This window comes from Ictalurus punctatus, chromosome 21 (genome assembly GCF_001660625.3).
Source record: "Ictalurus punctatus breed USDA103 chromosome 21, Coco_2.0, whole genome shotgun sequence".
NCBI lineage: Eukaryota > Metazoa > Chordata > Actinopteri > Siluriformes > Ictaluridae > Ictalurus > Ictalurus punctatus.
Window position 1 is genome coordinate 15570565 of NC_030436.2, and position 25102 is coordinate 15595666.

A 25102-nucleotide genomic window follows, 5' to 3' on the forward strand; every position below is an offset into this window, starting at 1 on the left:
GGCCTGAGTTTTGGCAGCCGGTAGCTTGTCAGTCGAAGCTGGATTTTTTTTTAGTTGGTTACAGAGCCCTGCCGGTATGACATCTCTACCTCATAAAAAAATAATGTTTAATAATAGGAATGAGATCCTAATGCATAGCCACAACATAGTTAGTAAAGGATAGGAACAAGATCCTAAAGACATGGGAATGAGATAGTAAAATCATGTCCATGGCTTAATAATGCCAGGGAACAGGATTAAGTGTGGGTACAGTATATATAGGGTTTTATGATAACTACCAGACACTTGGGAAAAAAAGAAGCGCCCCGTTGTCAGTTTTAGATAAGATGTAGACACTGCAGAAGTTTACATCCACAATTTATCATTAAACACTGCAAGTGGTTGGGTGTTATTGGTTGGTGGCGCATGTTTTTTATTCCAGCTATTCCACCTGTTAATCAGTCATCTTTGCTTTCAATCATTATCCTGTGTGGTTCCTGCTTGTTTGGAACAAAAGCCTGCTAGCCACACTGGCCCTTTGTGGATAATACTGCTGACCCCTGATTTAGAGTATTATGCATACAGCAATTCAGTCACAGCAATGGCCCTTTGTAGGGCCTCTGATGGAATGTGAGCCCCTATAATTGTCAACACTTTTCACTCCAGTAGTTATTACCCTGCAGTGTCACCAGTACCAGGGCCGTTTCCTGCTATAAGCAGCATAAGCAGTCACTTAGACCCTTGGTGACAACCAAGGGGCCTCATGATTTTTAAAATAAATATACAGAAAAAACCCAGCACTTTACTATTCATGTTTGAGGCTACTTACTGTAGCATGATGAAGCGTTACTTACATTACTTATGTTAGTTACCCAATTTAGTTAAGTTAACTGACGTTTCTATTATAGAAACTTCAATTTTCTTAACTAAATTACATAAATAACATTTCATCATGCTGAGTAGATTAATGCTTTGAAGCCAACTGAATGTGATGCAGGTACATATTTAAGCCAAATTCAATCTGACTACACATAACTAGATAATTTCCCCCAGTCATGTTAGCAAGGTTACTGTAGGTTAACAGGAAGTATTTTAGTGCTAAGGTGCTCTCAACTAATATTTTCACCCTTGGTAAATATGAGCAAAGAAGACTGTGAAACAATTTTCAATGCTTGTGCTATTTTCTTATAGCCACTTCCCATTTTGTGAAGCTCAACAACCTTTTGCCGCACATCACATTTCCTGACGACTTGACTACTGCAATGGTCTACCTGCTAATTCTATTGCTAGGTTGGAATATATTAAAAACTCTGCGGCTATACTTCTCACACATACCAAGCGCTCAGCTCACATTACTCCAATCCTGTCTGAACTGCATCGGCTACCGGTTTCATTTCGCATTAAATATAAAATAATCCTGCTCACATTTAACTCACTTCACGGTTTGGCACCTTTCTATCTTAGTGCACTGCTTCTCCCCTACAACCCGACCCGTCCTCTCAGGTCCTCTGGGCTCGGACTTCTCTCTGTCCCTAGATTTCTTCTCGCAACCATAGGTGGCAGGTCTTTCAGTGTTGTAGGACCTAATATCTGGAATTCTCTCCCTCTCACTCTTTGCAGCATCACATACATCTCTGAGTTCAAATCCTAATTAAAAACATATCTGTTTTCTCAGTGTTATCTGTCCTAATTTGTTATAATGCATTTTCTCAGTGACTGTACTGTGTATTTCTTTTCTGTGTTTTTTGTTGCTCTTTGTTTTTCACATTGTGTGTTTGTCCATGATTGTTCATTGTTTATGTATCATTGTATTGTAAAGCATCCTTAAGCTCTGGAAAGGAGCTATATAAATTAAACGTGTTATCATTATTATATTCCTTGGTCTTACCCATTGTTATGAATGACCACGGAAATTTGGCCTATGTGTTACCTCATGTTTATAACCCTGTGAAACAGGAAGTCATGGTTAAACAATTTCCTGTTCCTAGTCACCCAGGTGTACATTTAAAAATGGAAAATATTAATGGGGATATATTTCATATATATCTTTCTCATATGAATTCATAGGGGTGCCAGTAATTGTTGCACATCTATATTTAACAAAGATTTTTTTTTTGGATAAACCTGCATTTTGTTTGCAGTTGTTTGATATACATGTGAGCAGAGTATTTTTGTCATTTTTTTAAACAAAAGATCAAAGTGTTAAACAATAAAGACCATTTTTCACAGCCTTCTTTGCTCATATTTACCAAGGGGGCAAATATTAGTGGAGGGCACTGTATTGCAATAAGCAGATTACTACAATATGTAGTATTTCCCAAGCAGAGATTCAAATACACTATTCTGTTAAGGCTTTCCACTAGATTTTGGAACCTGACTGTGGGGTTTTGTCCATTCACCCACAAAGGGATTAGTGAAATCAGACAGTGAGAAGGCCTGGCATGTAGTCAGTATTCTGATTCATCCTAAAGGTGTTCAGTGGGTGTGAGATCAGGGCTCATGGCAGGCCACTTCTGTTTCACTCTTGGCAGATCAAGTCTTCATGCAACTATAGTATATGGGCATATAGAGTATATCAGGGGTCTTCAGTCTTAAGGTGCATTCACACATACAGTGACTCGCAGCGTCAAAGCAACCGGAGACCACTCATTTTCAATGAGAGCTGGTGACTTCCGGCGACATGAGCGACAGTGACCATTGACGATGAGATATGGGCATGTCCAGTGACTTTTAAAGTTGGGAAAAATGCAACTTTATGCAAATTTGCAGTGTATAAAAGTGTTTGTTTGGCGCACGGTGACTTAGTGGTTAGCACGTTAGCCTCACACCTCCAGGGTCAGGGGTTTGATTCCCACCGGGGCCATGTGTGTGCGGAGTTTGTATGTTCTGCCCGAGCTGCGGGGGTTTCCTCCAAGTACTCCGGCTTCCTCCCCCAGTCCAAAGACATGCATTGTAGGCTGATTGGCATGTTCAAAGTGTCCGTAGTGTATGAATGGGTGTGTGAATGTGTATGTGATTGTGCACTATGATGGATTGGCACCCTGTCCAGGGTGTACCCCTTGTGCCTGATGCTCCCTGGGATAGGCTCCAGGTACCCCGTGACCCTGAAAAGGATAAAGTGGTATAGAAGATGCATGGATAGAAAAGTGTTTGTTTATATTGCAGTGCATATATACGGTTTGTTTGAGTCTAACGACTTTTAAGTGTTTAATGAGTTTAAAAAACCCACTACGATCCTGCTTGACTTACCATGACAGAAGCGCATTTCATTAAGCTAAAAAAAATCATTACCTATAACGTCAGAAAGATCTCAGCTCTGTTGTTGATAAACACCAGCACTGACGTTTTACGACGCGAGTTTGTAGTCATTTCACCGGAAATTGAATCATCGGTGTCCTAACGTGTACCCACAATCCTTACCAGCACCCTGACTCGTGTACTCGTATACTGATTCACAAAATATGGAGGTGATTGAGACGCACAGCAAGATAAACTGATTAAACAAGTGGAATCAGGTGCGACCCCTTCCTGGTTGGAATAAAAGCGTGCAGCCACGTTGGCCATTTGTGGATTGAAAATGAAAGACCTCTGGATTATATACTGTATACAGTTTAAGTACAGCATATATACATTCCCCATCCAACACAATGAATGAGGGATTCCTTCATCCAAGATGATGACATTATTAATTCTGTTTACTTTTACATTTAAATTATGATTGGTGTGTTTGTGTGTGTGTGTGTAGTGCAACTCTGAGTAAGTTGCTTAGGGTCTCCAAAGGTTCAGAAATGGCCCTGCCTCATTACATTCTCCCTGTCTAGAGAACTCGTGGCCTCTTTGGCTTTCCATATCCCTCTTCCCCATGTGCGCTCTTCAGTAGGAGGGGTGTCGCGGTGATGCTGAGTTGAACAGCGCTTTTCCGTTACTCCACCTGCAGTCGGAGCGCGAGACGAGCCACAACGCGACTCTCTTTCCATCTCTTTCACAAATCTTAACGGAGGAATTACCGGCGGTTAGAGAGGAACTGCTTGAGTCGGTGCCGAAAATGAAAGTCGGCTTCGTTCTTCCTCTGGCGTGCGCTTTAGCCCTGAAAAGCTCACTGGTAAGACTGAATGCAATCAGACATTACTGAAGTTCAGGTGCGCTCGTGCAGTTAACCCCAGACTTACTTTAGTTTTATTTGTGTTTATTTATTGACGTTTTTAAAAAAAAAAAAAATTATTTATGTATTTTTTATTTTTATTTTAAACGAGTATGTTTGCAAGTGCATCCAATGCGGCTTCTGTGTAAATGAGTAAACTAGTTTGCAAGAACGTGACAGATGCGCATGTTTACTGGATCATACAGCAAACATACAAACAAAACATGCGTGCGCGCGCGTGTGTGTGTGCGCGTGTGATTGAGCTGCAGTACAAGGATGCGATGCTCCTGCACTTTTCCCCTCCTTCATATCCCCAGTGCAGAGGATGCGGCGATGAGCGCGCTCTCTCGGGCTCGCTCTCTCTCTCTCTCTCTCTCTCTCTCTCTCTCTCTCTCTGCATGCTGTGTAAGCTCTTAGTGCAGTGCATGCATATATATATAAAAAAATGTTGCATTTAGGCTGCTGATTATCCTGCGTGCTATGCATGCATGCCTCCAGTGGTTCTTAATTTTAGGGTTGTAGTGATAGGGCTTGATTTGAATGACATGGAGCTTCATTGTAGAAAATGCAAGCACAGCACGAGATCCCTTGTTCAGCAATGTTTAAGTAACGTTCAATGCATTCAAATGATGCTGATAAGAAGTTACGTGCCGATGAAGCCGTATGGAAAGATGCAGCACATGAAGTATGTTGAGATGCACGGTGGCTGGCTGGCAGTTACAGGCATCATTTCCTTTATTCTGTGGTCTGGTAAAGAGGAACGTGAGAACCACTGACAGATTTGTAGATTGCTGGATCAGTGGGTTGATCGAGCAGTTCCTTACGGTAGCCGTCATGATTTCATTTAAAAGGTGATCTGTGTTGAATAACCTGTACGAAAAGACAGTGAGAGTTGTTCACACACAAGTGTAAGCATACACACCTACACACCCTGTCCTGCAAAAGTCGACTGTGTATTCCTCAGAAACATTGGTAACTGTACTTTTCCTTGTTGTTCTTTACTGTATCTTTATTCATTTATAAGTAAGGTAAGGTACACGATTGGTCCAATTAAGCTTTATTTTAAGAGGTATGCTTCATAGTGCCATACCAGTGACATGGTACAATATTTTAGTACCTGAATTCCTGAGAGTATACTGATGTTGACTTCCACAACTGCAAGACATGCTGATTTACTTTACTTGACTCCTTGCTTGCCAATGTTGATCGTCCTACACAAAGGAGCATCTGTTAATGTTCCTGAAGAGGGATTTGCACCACCAGCTTGGTACGCGATCATGGCTCGGTGCCACGAGTGCATTCCTTTTTTGAGCACGCTGGCCTTTGGTTGCTCTGCTTACGCATGCATTGTTGCTCGAGGTTGGCAGAGACTGCAGTAAGGCTGCCTCTTTAAGGATCCCTGTCGGTTCTCACCGTTTTATAGCAGACACGGATAATGATGCTGACAAGGCTATATCTTGGTGTGAAATTTGTAGGCATGTGATTTAAAGGCTCAGTGATTGGATTCCATTCTTGGACCTTTACCTGTGTCATGTGGCAATCCATCATTTTACAATTCAAGTAAAATGCCAGTGAGATAAAAAAAAAAAAAAAAAAAAACATTTAACATTTTTTTCCCCACAATGTGTAATCTTTCAGATATGAAAATTGAGTCAGAAAATGCCAGCACCATTCAAATGTACTGTAACAATTATCTAGGCACATAGAGCTGTCTCTTGGTTAATTATAGATCGCTGTAACATGACAGTCTGATAGAGTATGGATAGGAAGGGAGACACCTTCATATTAAAGGAAGCACCGACTTGAGATCACGTTAAATAAATCTATATGTGTATTGTTTAGTGAGTATGAGTCTCGTGATTTGCCGGTTGTTGTACTGTTTGTTTGTTATTTCCATGAGAATGTCGTATGGTGACATTGCTAACGCTGTTACGCTGGTATTTAGTTGGAGAGAAAACGTAACCAATCTCAAACGTAAGGATGACACCAAGGTTTTGCTCTTTTCAGTGTAATAGTAATGAGAAATCCAACGTAGAAGTAGTGGATACTGCGAACGTTGGACTGCACTGCAGCAGAAATCCAACTCCAGTAGATAGCTATCTACAAGATGACGAGTACGATGGCTGTGAGTTTGTCCTAGCATGACATTTTTGGAAGCGGATCAGTTTCAGCAGAGTGTACCGATGAGGAATTGAGAGAAAGCTGGACAGAGTGAAAGACTGAACCTGACTCTGCATCCGTCTCTTTTGGTAGGGACAAAGCAAGGGCTATTTTCACCGGCACCACTTTCACTAGCATTGTGGGTAATACAGGAAACCAGTAACAAGAATGAAAAAAGTATATGAAATTCCAAAAGAAATCTTTTCGACGCTACTAAAGAACACGCGTTAATTATAAATCTGTTCAGGGTGGATTTTTCCTTTACTCTCATCTATCCCCAGGGGAATGCTGGAGGCCCGACGGTGGATCCATGCAGACCCGGATTCTCCCAGAACTTCTACACCGTCTTTATCCCACGGGAGCAGCTGCAGGGCCAGAGCATTGTCAAAGGTAAGAGCCTGCAGTGTGTTTAATGAGTCAGGTTTGCTTGTGTGGGTGTTCTTTGGTTTTGCCCACAGAGCTTTCTGCAACAGGTCTGTTTTCTTCACACATGGATGCCTTTTCTCTTTCTGCCTTTCCCTCTTTCTGCTTCTCTCTCTCTCTCTCTCTTTCTCTCTCTGCCTTACACTGGCATCCACTTAAAGCTATTGTGAAATCATTCACTCTGAGCACACTGCATAATGTGCATATGTTGTTCATAAACAGTGCCATTTTTCTGGCAGGGCTGACAGAACTCTCAGCTGATGATTCCACACACATGCGGCGCACACATGCATTCTGAGGCAGACGCAAAATCGTTTGGGCTGATCTACAGGAATATGATATGCTTGTGCTATTATTGAGGACATCAGTCTGCGCTTATATAAAGCAACCAATAAAGTCTAGCTTTTGTACCGTTTACAATTAACACAAGGATTCTTCTATCATTACATTATCAGACCAAATGAGGCTCCATAAAAAAAAAAAAAATGTAATCAACATTAAATGATCAGTTGAGCAGCGTGGCTGTCTATAGTCGGGGAAAATGAAATCTTCCGTTCGTCTCTTGCTGAGTAAATTTGCTGGCGAATCCCCCTCCTTCATTCCGTTCTCCCTCATCCAGCGTGTTATGAATGTAATACTGTTGCGCTGTTCTTCTGCTTTCTTTTCACCAAGACTAAATAGAGAATTAATGAACATAAATATTAAACACCCAGCAAAAGCTTTAGTAATTGTCACCTTTACTGAAAGTCTGCTCAATGGGCCTCATTTATCAAACCGTATGTGAATAAATTCATTTGTAAATTGTTCACTGGAGCATTTACACCAGAAATGTGTTGTTTTTGAAATTCCAGCTAGTTCGTATCCTAGAAGAGCTCCTGAATTTGTGCACATATCCGTATATGATGATGAGGTATCACGTAAACCTTGACTGATCAGCTTCAGAAATGTATATAACGATTACTCTGTCAAGTTTAAAGCGTTTCAATTTCGCACGGGAATTTTGTGAACTGTGATTGTTTTCTGTTCATGAATCCAAAACGAAGTCCATGAGTTAAGTCAGATAAGACTAGCTATTAAAATAGGACGAAAGCAATAGTGCCCTGTGAAAAAGAGGAAGAAAAAATGGTGCCCTACAAAAGGAGGAAGAGTTAGGGTGTGTGTCTGTGGTAGCCGACACGCTGCAATGGCTGAGCTGCATTACTGGAAGATTTAGCACATGCCGTGCTTAGGAGGCAAGCTTTCACCACTGACACCTCTTTGAGGGTGTCACAAAGCATGGTAATTTAGTTTGTTCTGAAATCTGTTGGGCATTTGGGTTTGGTTTGCCCTGCCCTTCAGAAACATGTGGACACAAGTTTGCTGAAAAGATCGAGAAAAAATTTCAGCCTGTCTGCTTTACGTTGTAACTGCTCATCTGTTTGTAGGAGTGAAATCCTCACTGGATTAGTCAACTTTGTTTGAGCTCAGTGGCAATTGATTGATTATAATTATTTGCTGGTCAGTCCAGGCCCTCCACTAATATTGGCACCTTTGGTAAATATGAGCAAAGAAGGCTGTGAAAAATTGTCTTTATTGTTTAAGCTTTTGATCTTTTGTTCAGAAAAATTCACAAAAATACTCTGCTGTCATGGATATCAAACAACTGCAAACACAACACAGGTTTATAAAAATATATATTTGTTAAATATAGTTGTGCAACAATTACTGGCACCCTTTTAGTCAATACTTTGTGCTAGATAACACAAAGATATACACACTCCCTTTGCCAAGATAACAGCTCTGAGTCTTCTCCTATAATACCTGATGAGGCATCTCTCAGATCATTCAAATTTCGAGGTCCATGCTGGTGGGCTTTCCTCTTCAGTTCACCCCACAGGTTTTCTATGGGGTTCAGGTCAGGGGACTGGGATGGCCATGGCAGGACCTTGATTTTGTGGTCAGTAAACCATTTTTGTGTTATTTTTGATGTATGTTTTGGATCACTGTCCTGCTGGAAGATCCAACCACGGCCCATTTTAATCTTTCTGGCAAAGACAGTCAGGTGTTCATTTAATATCTGTTGATATTTGATAGAGTCCATGATGCCATTTATCCTCTATTTTGGTTTCATCTGACCATAGAACCCGATCCCTGCCGCACATCACAGCTATATTCCTTGGTCTTACCCATTGTTATGAATGACCAAGGGAATTTGGCCTATGTGTTACCTCATATTTTTACCCCTGTGGACCAGGAAGTCATGGTTGAACAATTTCTTATTCCTGGTCGCCCAGGTGTACTAAAACAAATATGGGAATATACTTCACATATAATTCACAGGTGTGCCATTAATTATTGCACACCTATATTTAACAAAGATTTTTTGTGTTGTGTTTGCAGTTGTTTGACGTCCATGAGAGCAGAGACTTTTTGTGAACCCTAACCCTTGGTGTAACCCACACCAAGATACATCACATATATGATTTACATCATTTTCATTCATCCTTTTCATTCATTTTTTCCTCATGTGGAGAAAGTGCATAATGAGTACCTGGATAGTTATTCCAGTAGGGGAAAAAACCAACATAAATTACTTTGTTGTGTTTTTGGCCACCATGAGCCGACAGAACAGCTTAGAATCAGCTCAAATCATAGTCCTAAATCTGCCACAGGTTTTCAATTGGGTTGAGGTCTGGTGATTGCAAAAGCCATAGCATGTGTTGTACATCATTTTCACTCTCATCAAATCATTCAGTGAGCCCCCGTGTCCTGTGACTGGAGGCGGGGTTATCCTGGAAGAGACCACGCACCCATCAGAATAGAAACGTTTCATGTTAGGGTAAAGGTGATCAGTCAGAAGGACTTTGTATTGATTTGAAGTGTCGCTTCTCTTTAAGGTGACAAGTGGAGCAGAACCATGAAAGCAAAATGCCCCCTGTTGGTTTTTCTTTTAATTTGACACCTATACATACAGTAGCACATGCAAAATGAAACGAGCTAATTTCATCGGTACCAGGATCATTTATCCGGATTTGAATCTTATCCATCATTTGAGAAACACCAGATCTAAACTCTGGTCTAATTCAAAGCTGAATCTTCTTTCAATGTTCATCAGGGAAGATGATGGTTACTTTGTAGTCGTCGTGGATGAGCCATATGTTTCAATATTTTCCTGTAAAGGACAAATCTTTGCTTCTCCATGAACAGTGTTGGCGCCGCCATTGATTCTGGTTCAATTGGTTTGATGGAATATATTCCAGACAGTAAATGAGAGGCAAAATGGGGTATGTGCTGGAGCCTTTCTGAATACCAAATAATCTATTATTTTGTTTACAATGGATCTGGTATTTGGACACAGACTTTATAGATGTTATGAGCCACTGGCCTCGAACTCAAATATTCTCTTTGTTCAACATGAACGGAGCTCTGAAGAGAGGTTTGGTGTCAAATATCACCGTGCTGACTGTTCAGAAAGACACTCATAAATCTTAAACAGTCGTTTAAGGCTGCAGCGCTGTAGACCTGAGGGTTTTGATTAATGTCTAGGAGCTTGTGATATTTTTGGCCGAGCAGTGCTAATACGGGACGGGGGTCATCACCGAACTTGTGATGATAATAATGCTGCATAACCCAGAAGCGTCACAGGGGAGAGTAATGGGCCAGGTGGTGTGTGAGCAGGGAAACAGGCTGAAAACCTGTGCACATTTCTTCTCCTGCTTTCTTTTTTCTTCTATATGTTTTCTCCTTTTAGGGTTTGTATGGGGCCGTAATGTACGTGTGCACAAACTCATGATTGCTTGGGATTGAATTCTTCATATGTATTTTATATGCGAAGTAAGATGAATTTGTAAATACTGTACTTTAAAAGCGATGTGAATTCGTTTTTGTGTATGTGTGCTTGAGCTAATTAGCCACCATATGTGTGAAAGACAGGAATTGGACGCGCGACCAAGCTGAGCCATGTGGACAGAATTGGAAATGACTCATCACGGTTCCTGTCAAGCTGTTGACCTTCATTTGTGTAATATATCCGTGGGTGTGTTTCTGGGTCGGGATGTCAAAGTGCTGATGTTAACGGTTGCTTTCGCAAGGATTCACCTGATTCAGATGTACAGTATGTCTTGCAAGGCGGACAGGATTAGATTGATTTTGTTTTGTTTTTTAAAAACGAAAATCAGATGAAATTTTCAACTCCCAACATATGAACTTCAAGTTGACTCAGCACAAACATCCCCTAGCTATTTTGCTATCGCCTATTAAAATTCTCTATAATATTGTCCTCTCTATTCCTCTTCCTTCTTTTCAATAAGACTGTAGCCTACCCTTTATTTTCCCAATCTGTCTGCTGGGATGTATTGTCTCGGAAATGTGCCTTATTTTGTTGTTAGAAAATATACACAAAGAAGAAAATCTCAATAATTTAAATGCCATAAGTTAATTAACCATGAATATGAGCATTATTATCTCAGTGAAGCAAGCAGTCTTACTTAATCATCGGGTGTCAGTACTTGGTAACACCAACTGCAGAAGCATTAGGTTGGTTTTGCTTCTTTAATCCACTCAGAAACATCCAGCTTCCTGATGGCACACCTGCTCTCATCATGATGACAGTTCTCCGCGTAACGTATGGGATCTTTAACCAGATACATGCTGAGCACTGATGCATGGGACTTGCGGAGCCCCGCGGAGTAGTGATAAGCCATGAAAAAAATGATATTCCAGTGACTGCACACTGGTGTGTAAAGCTTCACCTGTATGGAGACCTGGATCATACCCCTTTGGAGTTTAAAAGAGAGCAAGAGCGAGACTGTGGACGAGATACACTGATAGTCACTTTAGGACAAATTGATTTTGAGCGGCACTTCCTCCTCCTGGAGAGGAGCGCTTAAAGGCTACTGTCAGAACACATTCAGGAGAACATCAGTGATGCATTTCACACCTTAACCTCTTGATAGGCGCTACAGTGGTGCTTGGGGAATGAAGTTCAATATCTGTAGTCGTTAATTCAAGGTGAAGACCATTTACATCATCAACAGATACGTATGTAGGTTGCTTGGGCTTCCTTGTTGGATTTGAAGTAGGGATGCAAGAATACCAATAACATGATAGAACATTTTAAACATAAAATTTCTTGCAGCACATAGCAGCAACCAACAATAGCTAGATAAAAAAAAAAAAAAAACAGACTACAGTAGGTGAGTGAGTACTTTACTTACAGTTGTACAGAAGTGTGTTTTTAAAGTGTAAGAAAACCCACTCTTCTGCACTCCAACCCTAGTCAATCCAAGGTAGCTAGCAAAATCACATTAGTTAACATTAAAGAAAGAATGAGTCTACTAGTGTAAGCGGATAATTAGTTTTTCCTGGCAACTACGTATATAGTGTGTTAATGTAGTGTGAACATTTAAACCAGGGAAAAATAAAAAGAATTAAATGAAAAGTTCTGTGATGTCCCCAAGTGAGTATGTTATAGGCTTATGGGATCGCAGAAATTATCAGAAAATCAAGCAAGCGCCACAATAGTTATAAGAGCATGCTATTTTTAAAAATTACCACAGAGTTTCTGCACATTTGGGCCAAGACGCGTCATGTGATGTCATCACGATGCGCATTCAGCTAAAGCCCTCTTTGATTCACGTGCGTCGAACATGAGTACAGCTAACAGGTCTCATTTACCAACAAACATCAAAACAGGCAAAACAATTTCATGCAATTGTGATTTCGCCAATTCATCTAGTTTTCTGCAAAAAAAAAAAAAAAAAACACAAACTCAGCAAGTTGCATCACAAATTAAGAGACAAAAAAATCACAAAAAAGCCCATCCATCCATCTTCTATACTGCTTATCCTTTTCAGGGTCACAGGGAACCTGGAGCCTATCCCAGGGAGCATGGGGTACAAGGCGGGGTACAAACTGGACAGGGTGCCAATCCATCGCGGGGCACACAATCACATACACACTCACACATCATGGACACTTTGGACACGCCAATCAGAACACCATGCATGTCTTTGGACTGGGGGAGGAAACCGGAGTACCCGGAGGAAACCCCTGCAGCACGGGGAGAACATGCAAACTCCGCACACACAGGGCCATGGTGGGAACCACGAACCCACCACCCTGGAGGTGTGAGGCGAATGTGCTAACCACTAAGCCACCGTGCACCCATCACAAAAAAGTTTGCCTTTAAGATGTTTAATTCAGTTTAATAATTTTCATGTTCATTTACTATTAGTTTACATTTACTGTGAATTACCACGTTGAACCACATTCTCACACATTTACCTCGGTTGTGATAATAATGAAGAAAACAGCAGGCCTTGTGCCAAAGAAAAATGGTTATGCTCTAACCTGAATTTTCTTTTCTATTCAAACTTGATCAAAAGTGTCAGCCACTCAACCTGAATGAAATGTGTAACCGGCAAGTAAGATATTAAGATGAATTTTTGGAATCACCAAAAATATCCACCATCCAGCTCAGTTTTTATAATTCACAACCTGTTCCTCACTCCACAAGAGAAACTTGCTCCCTTGGTGATGTCCAAGTTGTTTTACATGTAAACGTAATAATGCTCACCAACATCACTCCATGGCTTTGTTTTATTTTCGTGTGGCACAAAGGAGTAATCAAAATTGCACAGTTCTACAGGTTTCTTATTTTTGTATCACTGAGTACCAAAACAAACCAAAAAACAAATACTAATACTTGCATTCAGTCAGAAATAAAATGGTATCAGTGCATCCCTAGGTTGAAAATACTATACCTAAGCTTTCTTGACTTTCTTATATGGCTTATTCTCTGTGTTCTTCCTGAGCTAGACTTGCTGCTTAGTTTAAAGTAAAACCATTTTGGCTCCACCAAAGAGCATCACATTCTTTCTAACTACTAGAGCAGAAACAAGATCCCACTTCTGAGACTAAAACCATCTTTGGAAGTCAGTAACTTTAGGCAATAATACAAAGGAAATCCCATTTACAGACATATTGACTTGGTTATATAGGGTTACTTTTTTTATTATTATTTTGAACAAATGGAACTGCAGCTCAGAATTGCTGGCTAGACTTTATAGACGTTCTTAAATTTGAAATTCCTCAGCCCGACTTGCCACTTACTTAAAAGTAAAGTCACATGGGTTGTACCAGAGAACATCACTTTCTTCTCGCTCTACAACAGTAGATACAAGATCCCACTTGTGAGAAGAAACAATCGATGAGAAGGACCTTCTGTCCCCTCGCCTTTTCTTCTTCTCTCCTTTCTGTGTTTCCACCCCATCGTACTGCACCCAGTGCCAGAGAACAGCCTCATTATCCAACACATCTCTGTGTATAGCCTCGCCTCGCCTCACATGGACTGGGCCCCTTGTTGGGCATTGCTCATTAGAACGACATTCCTGGCAGCTCTATTTTCCCAGCATGCACCAAGACAAGAGGGTTAAGGGTTTTTTTCACCTCAAGTGACTTTAGGAGGAGAAGGCGGCATTTGTGTCTTTGTGTTGCCAAGCAAATTGTTGTTTTAGAGTCTCTTTTTTGGTGGAGTATGACCTCTAAAAGATGTGCAAATGCTAACAAGCTGGTTAAAGAATTGACATAATGCACCCTGACTAGACAGCTTTCAGTGAACTATCTAGACTGGAGATATATCTAAATGTGTGGTCACATGTCCTATTAAATATTTATCCCCTTTGCCGTGAACAGCGTGGAAATCATGATTGCTGCTATCCTTGAGGTTGCTCCTAGATCATTTCATCGTCAGAAACAGCAAGGAAACTGCACGTTCAACGTGTTATTCGTTGAATATATTTTAACCTTGTGCATAAACAACCCAATATAGCTATGTCGTTTTTCAACCACATGCTATAATAGTCAGATCAGATGGAAATGTTGAGATTTGCCAAAGCTGAAATACTGAACAGGACAGAGATAATGTGAAATCTGTTGGTTCAGTTAAACTAATAATACGTGCAATAAAGCTAAAGCATTGGAACACATGCGGCTCAGAAGTTAAAATGGTGAACTATGCTAGCCTACAGATTATATGTTATTTCTGAGTGATATTATTATTATTATTATTATTACTAAATAGTAGTATCATTAGTATTAGTATTAGCATTATTACATAGTAGACCAGTTGTAACTGGTATTAAACCACAATAATTTTAGCTAACGTAGCACTTTTTTCTGCAATTACAGTATCTCTAACTGTTTCACCAGCCTACTATAGCAAATCTGTGTGATGTGTATTATTTTTCCCCACTCATATTCTGATAATTCAGTCTCATATGCCAAATTTTGTCTGAACTCCTGTGCTTGGATTGGCTATAGTCATTGGATTTCATTCATTCATGTAGTAATAACAGAAAAACAGTAGAATATGGAAAACATCTGAGTTACACAAGTGCTAGAAAGTAAGATTTAGTCCCATTTTGACCCCTTGCTACGGTGATACAGGAGACACTGGGAAACTATGCTTTTTTTGTTATTTTTTTCAGCTAAAGTTTTCCAGGAAAACTCAAGATATGCAGAGTTATTTACAGACCTGAAAAGGTGTTCAAAACTCGCTTCTCGCGCCGATGTTTTTAAGCATCTCAGTGACGTGAGAACAAAAACGCAAGGCAGAATTAAAATATTCTCACTTCTACCGACAAATTGCGAGGCTTCAGGTCCAAGTTCGCTCTCTGGCATTCTTTTGTTGAACGGGGCCAACCTCATATGTTTCCCTTGTGCAGTGCACACACAAACAGCAAACTCCCTGGGCTTTATCGCCTAGCATATGAAAGTCCTAGAGAAGAGGTTAAACTTTTATTTTCCAGCTCAGTCTTATGCCGAGTTTGACTGGGTCCTTGATCCTTGAAGTTCAGCAGGACTGGAAAGTTTGAAAGGCATGCCACTGCAAGTACAAGAATACCTCACAGACCTAAGGGAAGATCGCAGTTTAAAAATTAAATTTCAAGACATGGCTTTGGACAATTTTTTAGATAACTGTGGAGAAAGAATATCCAGCTGTTGCAGTTCTGATGCCCTTTTCCACAACCTGTTTGTGCGAACTGTGCTTTTCTAGCCTGACGCACATCAAGAATAAGTACAGAGAACATCTTAGAACGGTGGATCAGGAGCTTTGTGTCTGTCTCTCATCTGTCGCTCATCCAGAATTGATAGGCTGTGTGCATCATCTCAGGCTCAGGTTTCCTACTGAAAGTAAGTACTTTTCATTTGAATGCTTGTGTGGGGCGGGTTGAGGTGGGCTGCCAAGCGTTGGTGTTTGTGTAGGGTACCACACATTTTTGAAAATTTTCAAAGGTTGTCGTGATTGAAAAAAGGTCGGGAAACGCTGATCTATGTGGATGCATAGTGCTTTTACCAACAAAAAAAAAAGATGAAGGATTCAAAGAAGAAGAAAAAAAATAATTGCTGGGAATCTGTATAAGTTCACAATTTGGCTTCTCAATAGTAGACCTACTAGCGAATTTTATCACTTGAGGAGAAAATGCAATCAGATTGATCACACGTCAGTATTTATCAGAATATAAATGTAAATTCCATGATGTGGCTCCTTGCAACTGATTTTCTCTGCGTATTTTGGATGGTTTAGGTATATACTAGCACATACTATATGGATATATTATAACTCCTGTGGAACTCCTGTCAGAAATCACTTAATGAGCAAACGTAACTCATCCAAACCAACTCGGCTATTCCCCTGATAATTTTAAAATGGCTGTATATTCTGAAGAATACCTGGAAATAAAACTGTCACACTGTGAGAAAGCCTAATAAAAATGGGATTGACCTATTTTTTTTTTTTTGATGGCGTTGAGGCCATAAAAAAATCAATATTCATGATAAGCATTTGAAGGAGAGCAGTGAGGTCTTCCTCATCCTGTCAGTGTGAGGATAGTGTGTTTTGACACTTGCCCTTTTTCCATCTTGACCTTCGTAGAGAAGACTGTTTTATTGAACCAAAGGCTGAATTCATGACTCAGTCATCAGTTTGGAGATATTTGAGGTCTGCGGATTGGCTATAAGTAAGCATGTACTATATTACAAGTGAACATTTCCTGAGTAGAAGCTTTGGTTCTGTTTGTTCTTCTCGCCAGGGACAGGATGTTCCATCACATCTCAGGAAGAACAAATCTGAAAAGAACATCTCGGGGAAAAATTAGAGTTGTAAATTTTTTATGAGGTATTAATATCTGTAGTGCTCCGTCTTCCTCGGTGTAGAGGTGCACTGATCACCCGGCATACCGTTGCTTTGCATCTGTAGCCGAGGTGCAGTAGATAAACGTTTACTTTGTGTTGGATGTAAAAATGATTTATTCTTCAAGTTTAATCCTGGCTTGGAACACTGGCTTGGAGGAACATTCCAGAGTCACCAGTCCAACTACCAGATTGTTTTTAGGAGGTGGGAGGAAACCAGAGAACCCAGAGGATCTCACAATGACGGAGATGACATCGGAAACTTTTCTCAGACAGTAATCCAAGCTCAGGCTCGAACTAGCTGCATGTAAAATGTAAAAATCAATTTCACTTATTTTTTATTTCTACTAACCTGGCAGTCTGTACTTGTCTCAAGCCCCGAGGCCCAGTTTTAATTAAACCTTTCTCCAAAACCTTCGCTCTATTTAAGCAACACATCCATCTTAAACAGCCTTCAGAGACTATGCAGTAGGCCCCGATGTTTTCTAAATCCTTGTGAGTGGTTGAATGATAAGACTTGGTGTGTTATATTTGTAACATGTTACCTTGGTGTCTCCCTTTATACCACAGTGCCTTTGAATTCTCAAATCTGATTGATCAGAAGGTGTTGATTAATTTTCCAAACATATGAGCGCCGTTGTATTAGCAAATCAGAAAGAATGAATTGTTTTTCTATAACGGCATGGCTCTGATTGTAACATTAACGCACTGGTTGTAACATGTTACTTTATAGCAACAGGTCGTACACATGGACTTGTACAGCAGACTGTCTGCATAATCAAATCATAATAATAAATATAGGTTAGGATAAATAAAAAAAAACGTGTTTAACAAATATAATGTGTAATCATGATTAAATGTAATTATAAGTGGATAAAAAGTACAATGTGTAATTTACTAATAAAATGAGAAATTGTAATCATTGGTAAATAGCTGTGGTTTATGAGAAATAAAACACTTTGGGATAACTCCTGTTATTGGACAGTAATCATCTTTGAGTGTTAACAATAATTCGCCAAACAGCTGTCGCTGATTATTTTCCCGAAAACAGTATGTTTACTAGACTCGTTTTTACTCAGCATCTCATCCATTCCCACTTTATAGCAGGAAAAAGGAAATGGGAACAGAGGTTTTGTTGCATTACCTGACAAATATGCCCAGTCTTACAGAGGACATGCAAACACACACACAGAAACACACAACTTAATTTCTTATACAGGTCAAAAGGCCAAGATTAGCTCCAGAGTTTGCAGTGCTCACCCTGATTGATGCTAGCAACAGGCAGATTGGGCAGCAATTGATTATACTAAATGGAGAAATTAAAGGATTACAAAGTCTCCTAGTAATCCATCTACCAGTCACATGCCTCATTAGTGAGAGAGAGAGAAAGAAAGAGAGAAAGATTTACATGGAGGAGTGGATTCGTTTTAATATCTTCCTCATGGGCCTGTTTTCACCAACATACAGCATTTGACCGTTTCTGGACTGGATCTGCATATAGTGGTGTGCGTACCTCAATCCCGCATGACTGATATCACTCATATCTCATTTTCTGTCTGCTGTGAAGATTTATTGATTCGCTTCAAACCAGACTGGTGGCCACATTCTCAAAATAGACGTTTATTTGTTCTCTGGCGGGGAGAAATGTCAAATCCTTGGGAACACTGTGGATCATTCAGATATTGTTTACATCTGATTCATGACCCACATCTTTAATTTAGTTATTTATATTGGCTTTATAGGCTGGCCCTGTATATTATTATAGAAATCCTATGTCATGGAGGCTTCTTTCCTCCCTGTGTTATATACAGTATGTGGCTGATTTTTAATAAAACCAAACACTGCACCACATTCTTTTACTCTCTATATTTGGCTCTTTGTGTGTGTTTCCATCTTTGCCATGGCACCATCTATGAGTGTTTCAGCTAAATGACAGTTCTAGAAATATTATCCCCCTTCTCATTATAGACAAGAGGAAGTTGCTATTACTGAAAAGTCTTAGCAGCTGTGAGGTATGAAATGGAATTTCTGTAGTGTATGAAGAAATAAATAATTGTTTTAAGTAGCAGTATTAGTATGCCTTTCTTTGCTCAAGGATATCCAAGATACAAATTGTGAGCTGAGTAGTATCTGGTGTTTTGGTCAAAATGAGTCATCACTGAGAGATAGTTTATTCTTCTGTAATGTTATTTTTTTAAAATACATTTTTGGTGTAATATTTGAAAAATATTATCCTGGTTTTGCACAACAAGGGGTGTAACTGGACCTGGGCCCAGACCACAAGGGTGCCAGTGTTGATAGGATTCAAAATGTATTGTTTTTTTATAAAGGCAGTTTGTGAAATAATTGTAAAAGCATGTGTGATTAAAATGCCCTGTATCATCCAGGAGCCATAGCTGCTCACTTTAATTGGCTGACTGAACCCATTGCTCTTGGGTACCAAATCATATCACGTCACCCTGTGGACCCATTAGTTTAGTAAGGCGTGCTAATATAATAGAAATACAGTGATGCAGAAATGTAAATCGGGCAGTGAGAAATGGAAAGACAGCTAGAGAAAACTAAAGGAGAGGGAGAAAATGCTAAAAGACTGTACAGTACCAGGTGGATTTCAATTATGTCATTGCTGGATGTGTCAAGTAAAAATCATGGTGAGTCCTAGAGAATAGTAAAGAATATAGTAATACGTTTTACTTTGTTTCAAGTTGTGTTAAAGAATGTTTAATTGTCTATTGGACTATGTGTGTGCACCAGTGGTGGGTTTTGGGGAGGTTGGGGGTGTTCACTTGTACCCATAAAGAGTTTGCGCCCCTCCTGGCTCTATCTCTAATCTTACAGATAAAGTTTTTTTTTGTTTGTTTTTGTTTTAGAAAGTACTGCCAAACAATCATCATCCAGGGTGAGCACTGGAAAAGTGCCAGCAAATGGTCCAAATATTTGGCCTGTCCCCCAATTTTTCTCCCTGTCTTGGTCCTTGCCAATTCCTTTCCACTAGCCAGGTCTCCCCTATCAAACAGGGATACTGAAGGCTAACACCTCCTTCTTTTGAGTCATGCAAAGAAGGACGCTATCTGCCCTCTTCCACATACATGAGCCCAGAGACGCCCACAATTAGTTAGTGTCATTGTGACTAACAGGGGAGAGTGAGTATGTCATCCCTTCCACCCAGAGAGCAGGGCCAATTCTACTCCTTTGACTACTGGCCACGGACTTTGGTATTTGGATTTTTGGGATTCAGTCTTGCCATTTCTTGAAGATAGGGCAAACGCTTTTCTGTTGTGCCACATTTGGGAGCTGCTATTTACGGACGCCTTAGTATGGCAAGCCTAAGGAGAAGACAGCTTTTAGCTGTAGAAGTTCTACATCTATTACATGCGAGTAATCAAAAGTGAGAGTGTAAAATGTTCTGGCGCATTACAAAGTCTTCAGCCACGGAGAAAATAACTAACATGCAGTGCGCTTAATAAGCAGTGTAACTGAATGAAGGTCAGCTAGCAGACTTGTAAGACGTGTTTGTGTGGTCTCAGGGAAACATGTAGAGTACGTCCTAATGTATTTTAATATAGTTCGTTTAAAGCTTTGCAATGATTTTTTTTTTCTTTTGCATTAGATGGTTTTGTATTCTGGAGCTTAGAAAATACACCAAAAATCAAAACTTATCAAATGACATTTACATTGTGATTATCTGAAGTGAATAGGCTTGAAATAAGCTCTCTGCTGAGTTTATTAACATTAATCAGTTATTTTATGAGATTAAGAAATTTAACAGCCGTATAGATGATCATGTGAACTTACAGAATGATAATAAAGTTCTATCTGAGGTTTTGTATTTACAAATTTGCTTTCTAATTGTCTCAGAACTCCAGTAAATGCAGATTATGGTACTTGAGGGATTTGTTTGCTATATTATCATCCTCAAATCCTGAATTTTTTTTTTTTTTTTTTTTTTTTAATAGTTTCACCATTTATACTGGGGTGCAATGTGTTTCTGAAAAAGAAGAGAGGAAATAGTAAAAAGGGACTTTCTTACTCACTTTATACACTGGCAGATCTTTTGTTGAGGCGAGATGGCTCTTGCATGCCAATGTTTAATCATTGCTGCCATTTTTCTTTTTTGTAAGCCTTCCAGACCCATGGTCTTTTGTGAATTTGTGATTTTTTTTTTTTTTTTTGGATCTCAGTAGAAGGCTGTACAGCCAAAAAAACCTGCTGGGGTTTAAAACTCAAATAACATAAGAAGCAGCCCATCAATTTGGGGGATGATATGGTGCAAATTGGTGGAAATAAACTCCTACCTCTGAAGATTAGTTTAATTTATTTGTATAGATGATGATATCATTATATTGAGCACTTCATTGTGTAAAGATGTATACCATTTCTGCTGTTTAATTGTTTGTTTATTTTTGAAATCATAAATGAAGTCAAGAAAGAAAATAACATGTTTAGGTGAGCAGGGGGATTTGAATATAAATGAAGTGAAATGGTGTGTGTGGCAAGATGATAAACGTTTGACTGGCCTGCATTGCACAAATGACTGTGTGTCCACGGACGGAAACATGAAGCCAAATAGCTTTGAAGACTTCGCATTCATGCTTATCTGGCAACACAATCAAATCCGGAAACTTCCCTTGATGCCTTTGTGTATTGCATAAATCTAGCAGTGGTGTCTATCTCGTCTTTACATGCTGTGAGCGTCTTTAATATTTTTATGTTTGAGCCAGGGGGCACGGTGGTTTAGTGGTTAGCATGTTTGCCTCACACCTCTGGGGTTGGGGGTTTGAATCCCACCTCCACCCTGTGTGTGTGGCGCTTGCATGATCTCCCCGTGCTTCTGTGGTTTCCTCTGGGTATTCTGGTTTCCTCCCCACGTCCAAAGACATGTGTTGGCATAAGCAGTACTGAAAATTTATGGATTTGAGCCAAAACCAGCTAACAGCCATATTTAATATCAGGACAAAGTGATGCTGTTAGTGCAAAAAGATTAGCATCATGTAATGTTCAGTTTCCTTACTAATCTAAATCACATTCAGCTTGTGTGATAAATGGATTTTAACCTCAAAGCGCTTTCTTCCTCGTATACCACTTAAAGAACTATATTAATTAATTGTTAATTACTCAACACCTTCTGACCAATCAGCTTCAAGAATTTAAAAGTATAAAACTATAAAACATTAGCAGTAATTTTTTCATAATCGTACATCTTTTTCTAGAATTAGAAAACAAAATCGAAAAGATTTTACTACCGTAGGCTTGAGAACGGCCTTTTATTTTTGGACTGAACGCTGGATCACACAAACATTTACCATGAATCTCTTGTTCGATTGCTGATAATAAGGTTAAATGTATTTAAATACCGAAGGCTCTCACAGTGAAGAAGTAAAATGATGCTGCCTGCGAGGTTTTTATAGCATTTTAAACCATCACTCTCGTAATTCTGAGCAAGCTATTTCAACTATTGAAATTCACATTAGAGGCTTGTTTGTTCAGCAGTTTGTTCCTTCCTGCGATCAATGTGCATTTAATGATGCTGTAAAGAGTGTAAAGCGGAAAAGCTGTCAAATAAGCATTCCATCATTCCATTACCGTACACGTAAAATCCACAAATCAAGCAAGCGATTAGCGTTTATACGTGAAACCCATGGTTTATATGTGAAACACGAATCGCCCCTGAATGTGGCATTTTGCAGCACCTGCTTTAGTTTAGTTCTTATATTTCACTGTCACAGTGAGAAATAGACTACCTGTCTGCTGCAACCACACACACACACACACACACACCCACACACACACACGCACATCGCTAAGCCTCAGTCTGTGAAGGTGTTTAAGTTAGAGCAGAAAGCCTCACCCAGCTGTGCCTGTAGTCTCTTTCACCCTCTCCGCCTGGCTCTGCAGGAAAATACCTGGAGTTTTCTCCTGCTGTGAGTCCTGGAGACGTATTACTACAGCTTTACTCCTCTGCTTTGAAGCTGCCAGGCTACACAAGCATACACTCACACACACACACACACACATTCACATACACATTTGCAGGTGCATGCAGATATACATGCATATTAGTGTTGTGTAAATCGCTCAGTAGTTATATTGAGTAAAATTATTGACACCTTTCTAGGAAAGGACCAGTTAGAGAACCTACTCAATCAATAACTGTATTTAAATATCAGAAGTGCTTTATTACCCAAGTACAAGATCTTAAAATACAAGTGCGTTATGCCACAGCATATTTGAATGCTCAAACCTGAGAAGGTGATTCATCAATTTTCTACTCTGACAGTAATTCCGCTGCAAGGTTTATACATTAACGTTTAAAGTTTATATGTTCAAGGTTTACATGTTCATGTTCTAGTAAATGAACATTTATATAGGAACGCAGGGCTTCTTCACATAAAGGGATTCAAATATGTGTGTAATTATTTGCAAACTACTGTACTATAAGAAGAATAAAACACATGCTGTTATAGGAAAATAGTCAACTTTGGAGTGGTAGAATGAACTCTACGTCACATCGTGCCTCATCACCACCACCCGATTGTCCTACTACAGCACACCCCCAAGTGTTTTATTGCTTACTTATATGGGAACAAAAGCTTTTATACAAACAAAAGACCGTATGGCAAAGAATGTATAATTATAGTAATACAATTATTGACAATAGACAACTACAAAAATGCTTTTTAACTTAACTGTGAAATCAAAAGCCATTTTGAAGACTCGGATCTCTTCTTTGTCTGTCTGCTATTTATATGGATGCCTAGACCATTACATAAAGGCAATGACTTCAAATAAATAAATAAATGAAGAAATGGTTAGCTTCTGATGGTTTTCCAAAGGATCGTGATAGTTCCAAATCTGTTCTTTTTATTTTTCCTATATGGCTTGATATCACACATATATCATTTGTGGAGACCTATAACATATATAGTGGAGAACTATACTATATTTGTCTTAGAAAATCTGGCCAAATAGTTTCCTGATTAAGATCTAGATATAAACACTCAGTTTAACCGTCTGGGCCCTGAGGGTGTTTTTGGGCCCTGGAGAAGTTTTGACATGCCTTGACATTTGTCAGGGTTTTTTCAGTTGCTGATTAACATATTAATGGGTAAAATCTAATTACACTGTATTCAGCACAAACAGGGCTACAGTAATATCTGAACAGTGTATGTACATGTTTGTATTTTTGAGAAAATAACGTTTATGGGTGGCTTTTGAAAAAATTCATTTAAGTCACTGAAATAGGGCCATATAACACATACTAAACATTTGTTCACAAAACTTTGATCTTTTAGCCTAGATCTGGATCTTGTAGCCTAGAGTTTTTGCTACATAATGATGTGAAAACCGTCATGATCACAAATTCATACAAAACAATATAGTCGTTTAACTTTTGTAAGACACTTTTAGTGTCAGATTGGCTGTACGCGAGGTGGCGCGAATCATCATGAATATTGATGTGATTCACACCTGAGGAGACAAAGACCCTCCCTTGGGCCTGTCAGTGAGCAATATGAATGTGGGAACTAGAAGAATGAATTTGACTTGAATGAGACTTGAATGATTGAATGTATTGTTTGTAGCTTATTTCACAAAATCAAGTTTAACAGTTATTTTAAAAAAAAAATCAGGAAGAAATTTACAGGCTAAACCTCACCATTCAACTTCAAAGTAAAATACATCATGTGTAACAAAATGATCTGTTTTCCGAGTGGAAATAAAAACATGAATCATCGTTCCAAGAAACATGACAACTTTCATTCCTCAGTTTATCCCCTTGGTGTTTTCTCTGACAAGGTAAATATGAATCTCTTCTGCAGGGAGGAGTTTGTCTTTTTGTCTCTTATGTTCTGTTAACTATCAAACTGATTCCCTGTCATCAAGCCCTTAACCTGGAAAATCTAAATAAAGCTGGTTTTGTCATCTTTGCAGAGCACGTGTCAAGAAATTAATCAGAGGTATGAGAAATGACACTCGATGACGATCACGATTTTTTTTTTCTATTCGGAAATTAAATTGGACTGGCAGGAAGGATTAAGGCGTGAAGTTGTCTGGGGAAATTTTATGATAGTAAAAGTAGCCATGCTGTGAAGTTCAATGAATAGTAACCTTTTACTGTTACTATACAGCACTAACAGTAAGATACAGTGAACGTGGATCTTCCTGATGCTGTATACATGTTTACAATTATGCTCATAAGTTTACACACCCCTTGCGGAATCTGCAAAA

The 25102-nt window shown here is 39.4% G+C and overlaps 1 protein-coding gene across 3 annotated transcripts in view; it reads left to right on the forward strand.

Moving 5' to 3' along the window:
- cdh4 (cadherin 4, type 1, R-cadherin (retinal)) overlaps positions 1–25102 on the forward strand; it is a 429819-nt gene that overhangs the window by 207761 nt on the left and 196956 nt on the right. For 2 of the 3 annotated variants that reach the window (XM_017451081.3, XM_017451082.3), the window contains exon 6: positions 6562–6670. In XM_017451081.3, the coding sequence (XP_017306570.1) occupies positions 6562–6670 (109 nt within the window). Of the gene's footprint in view, positions 1–3826; positions 4082–6561; positions 6671–25102 lie in introns of those variants that run through there. The other variant, XM_017451085.3, reaches the window with a different exon arrangement.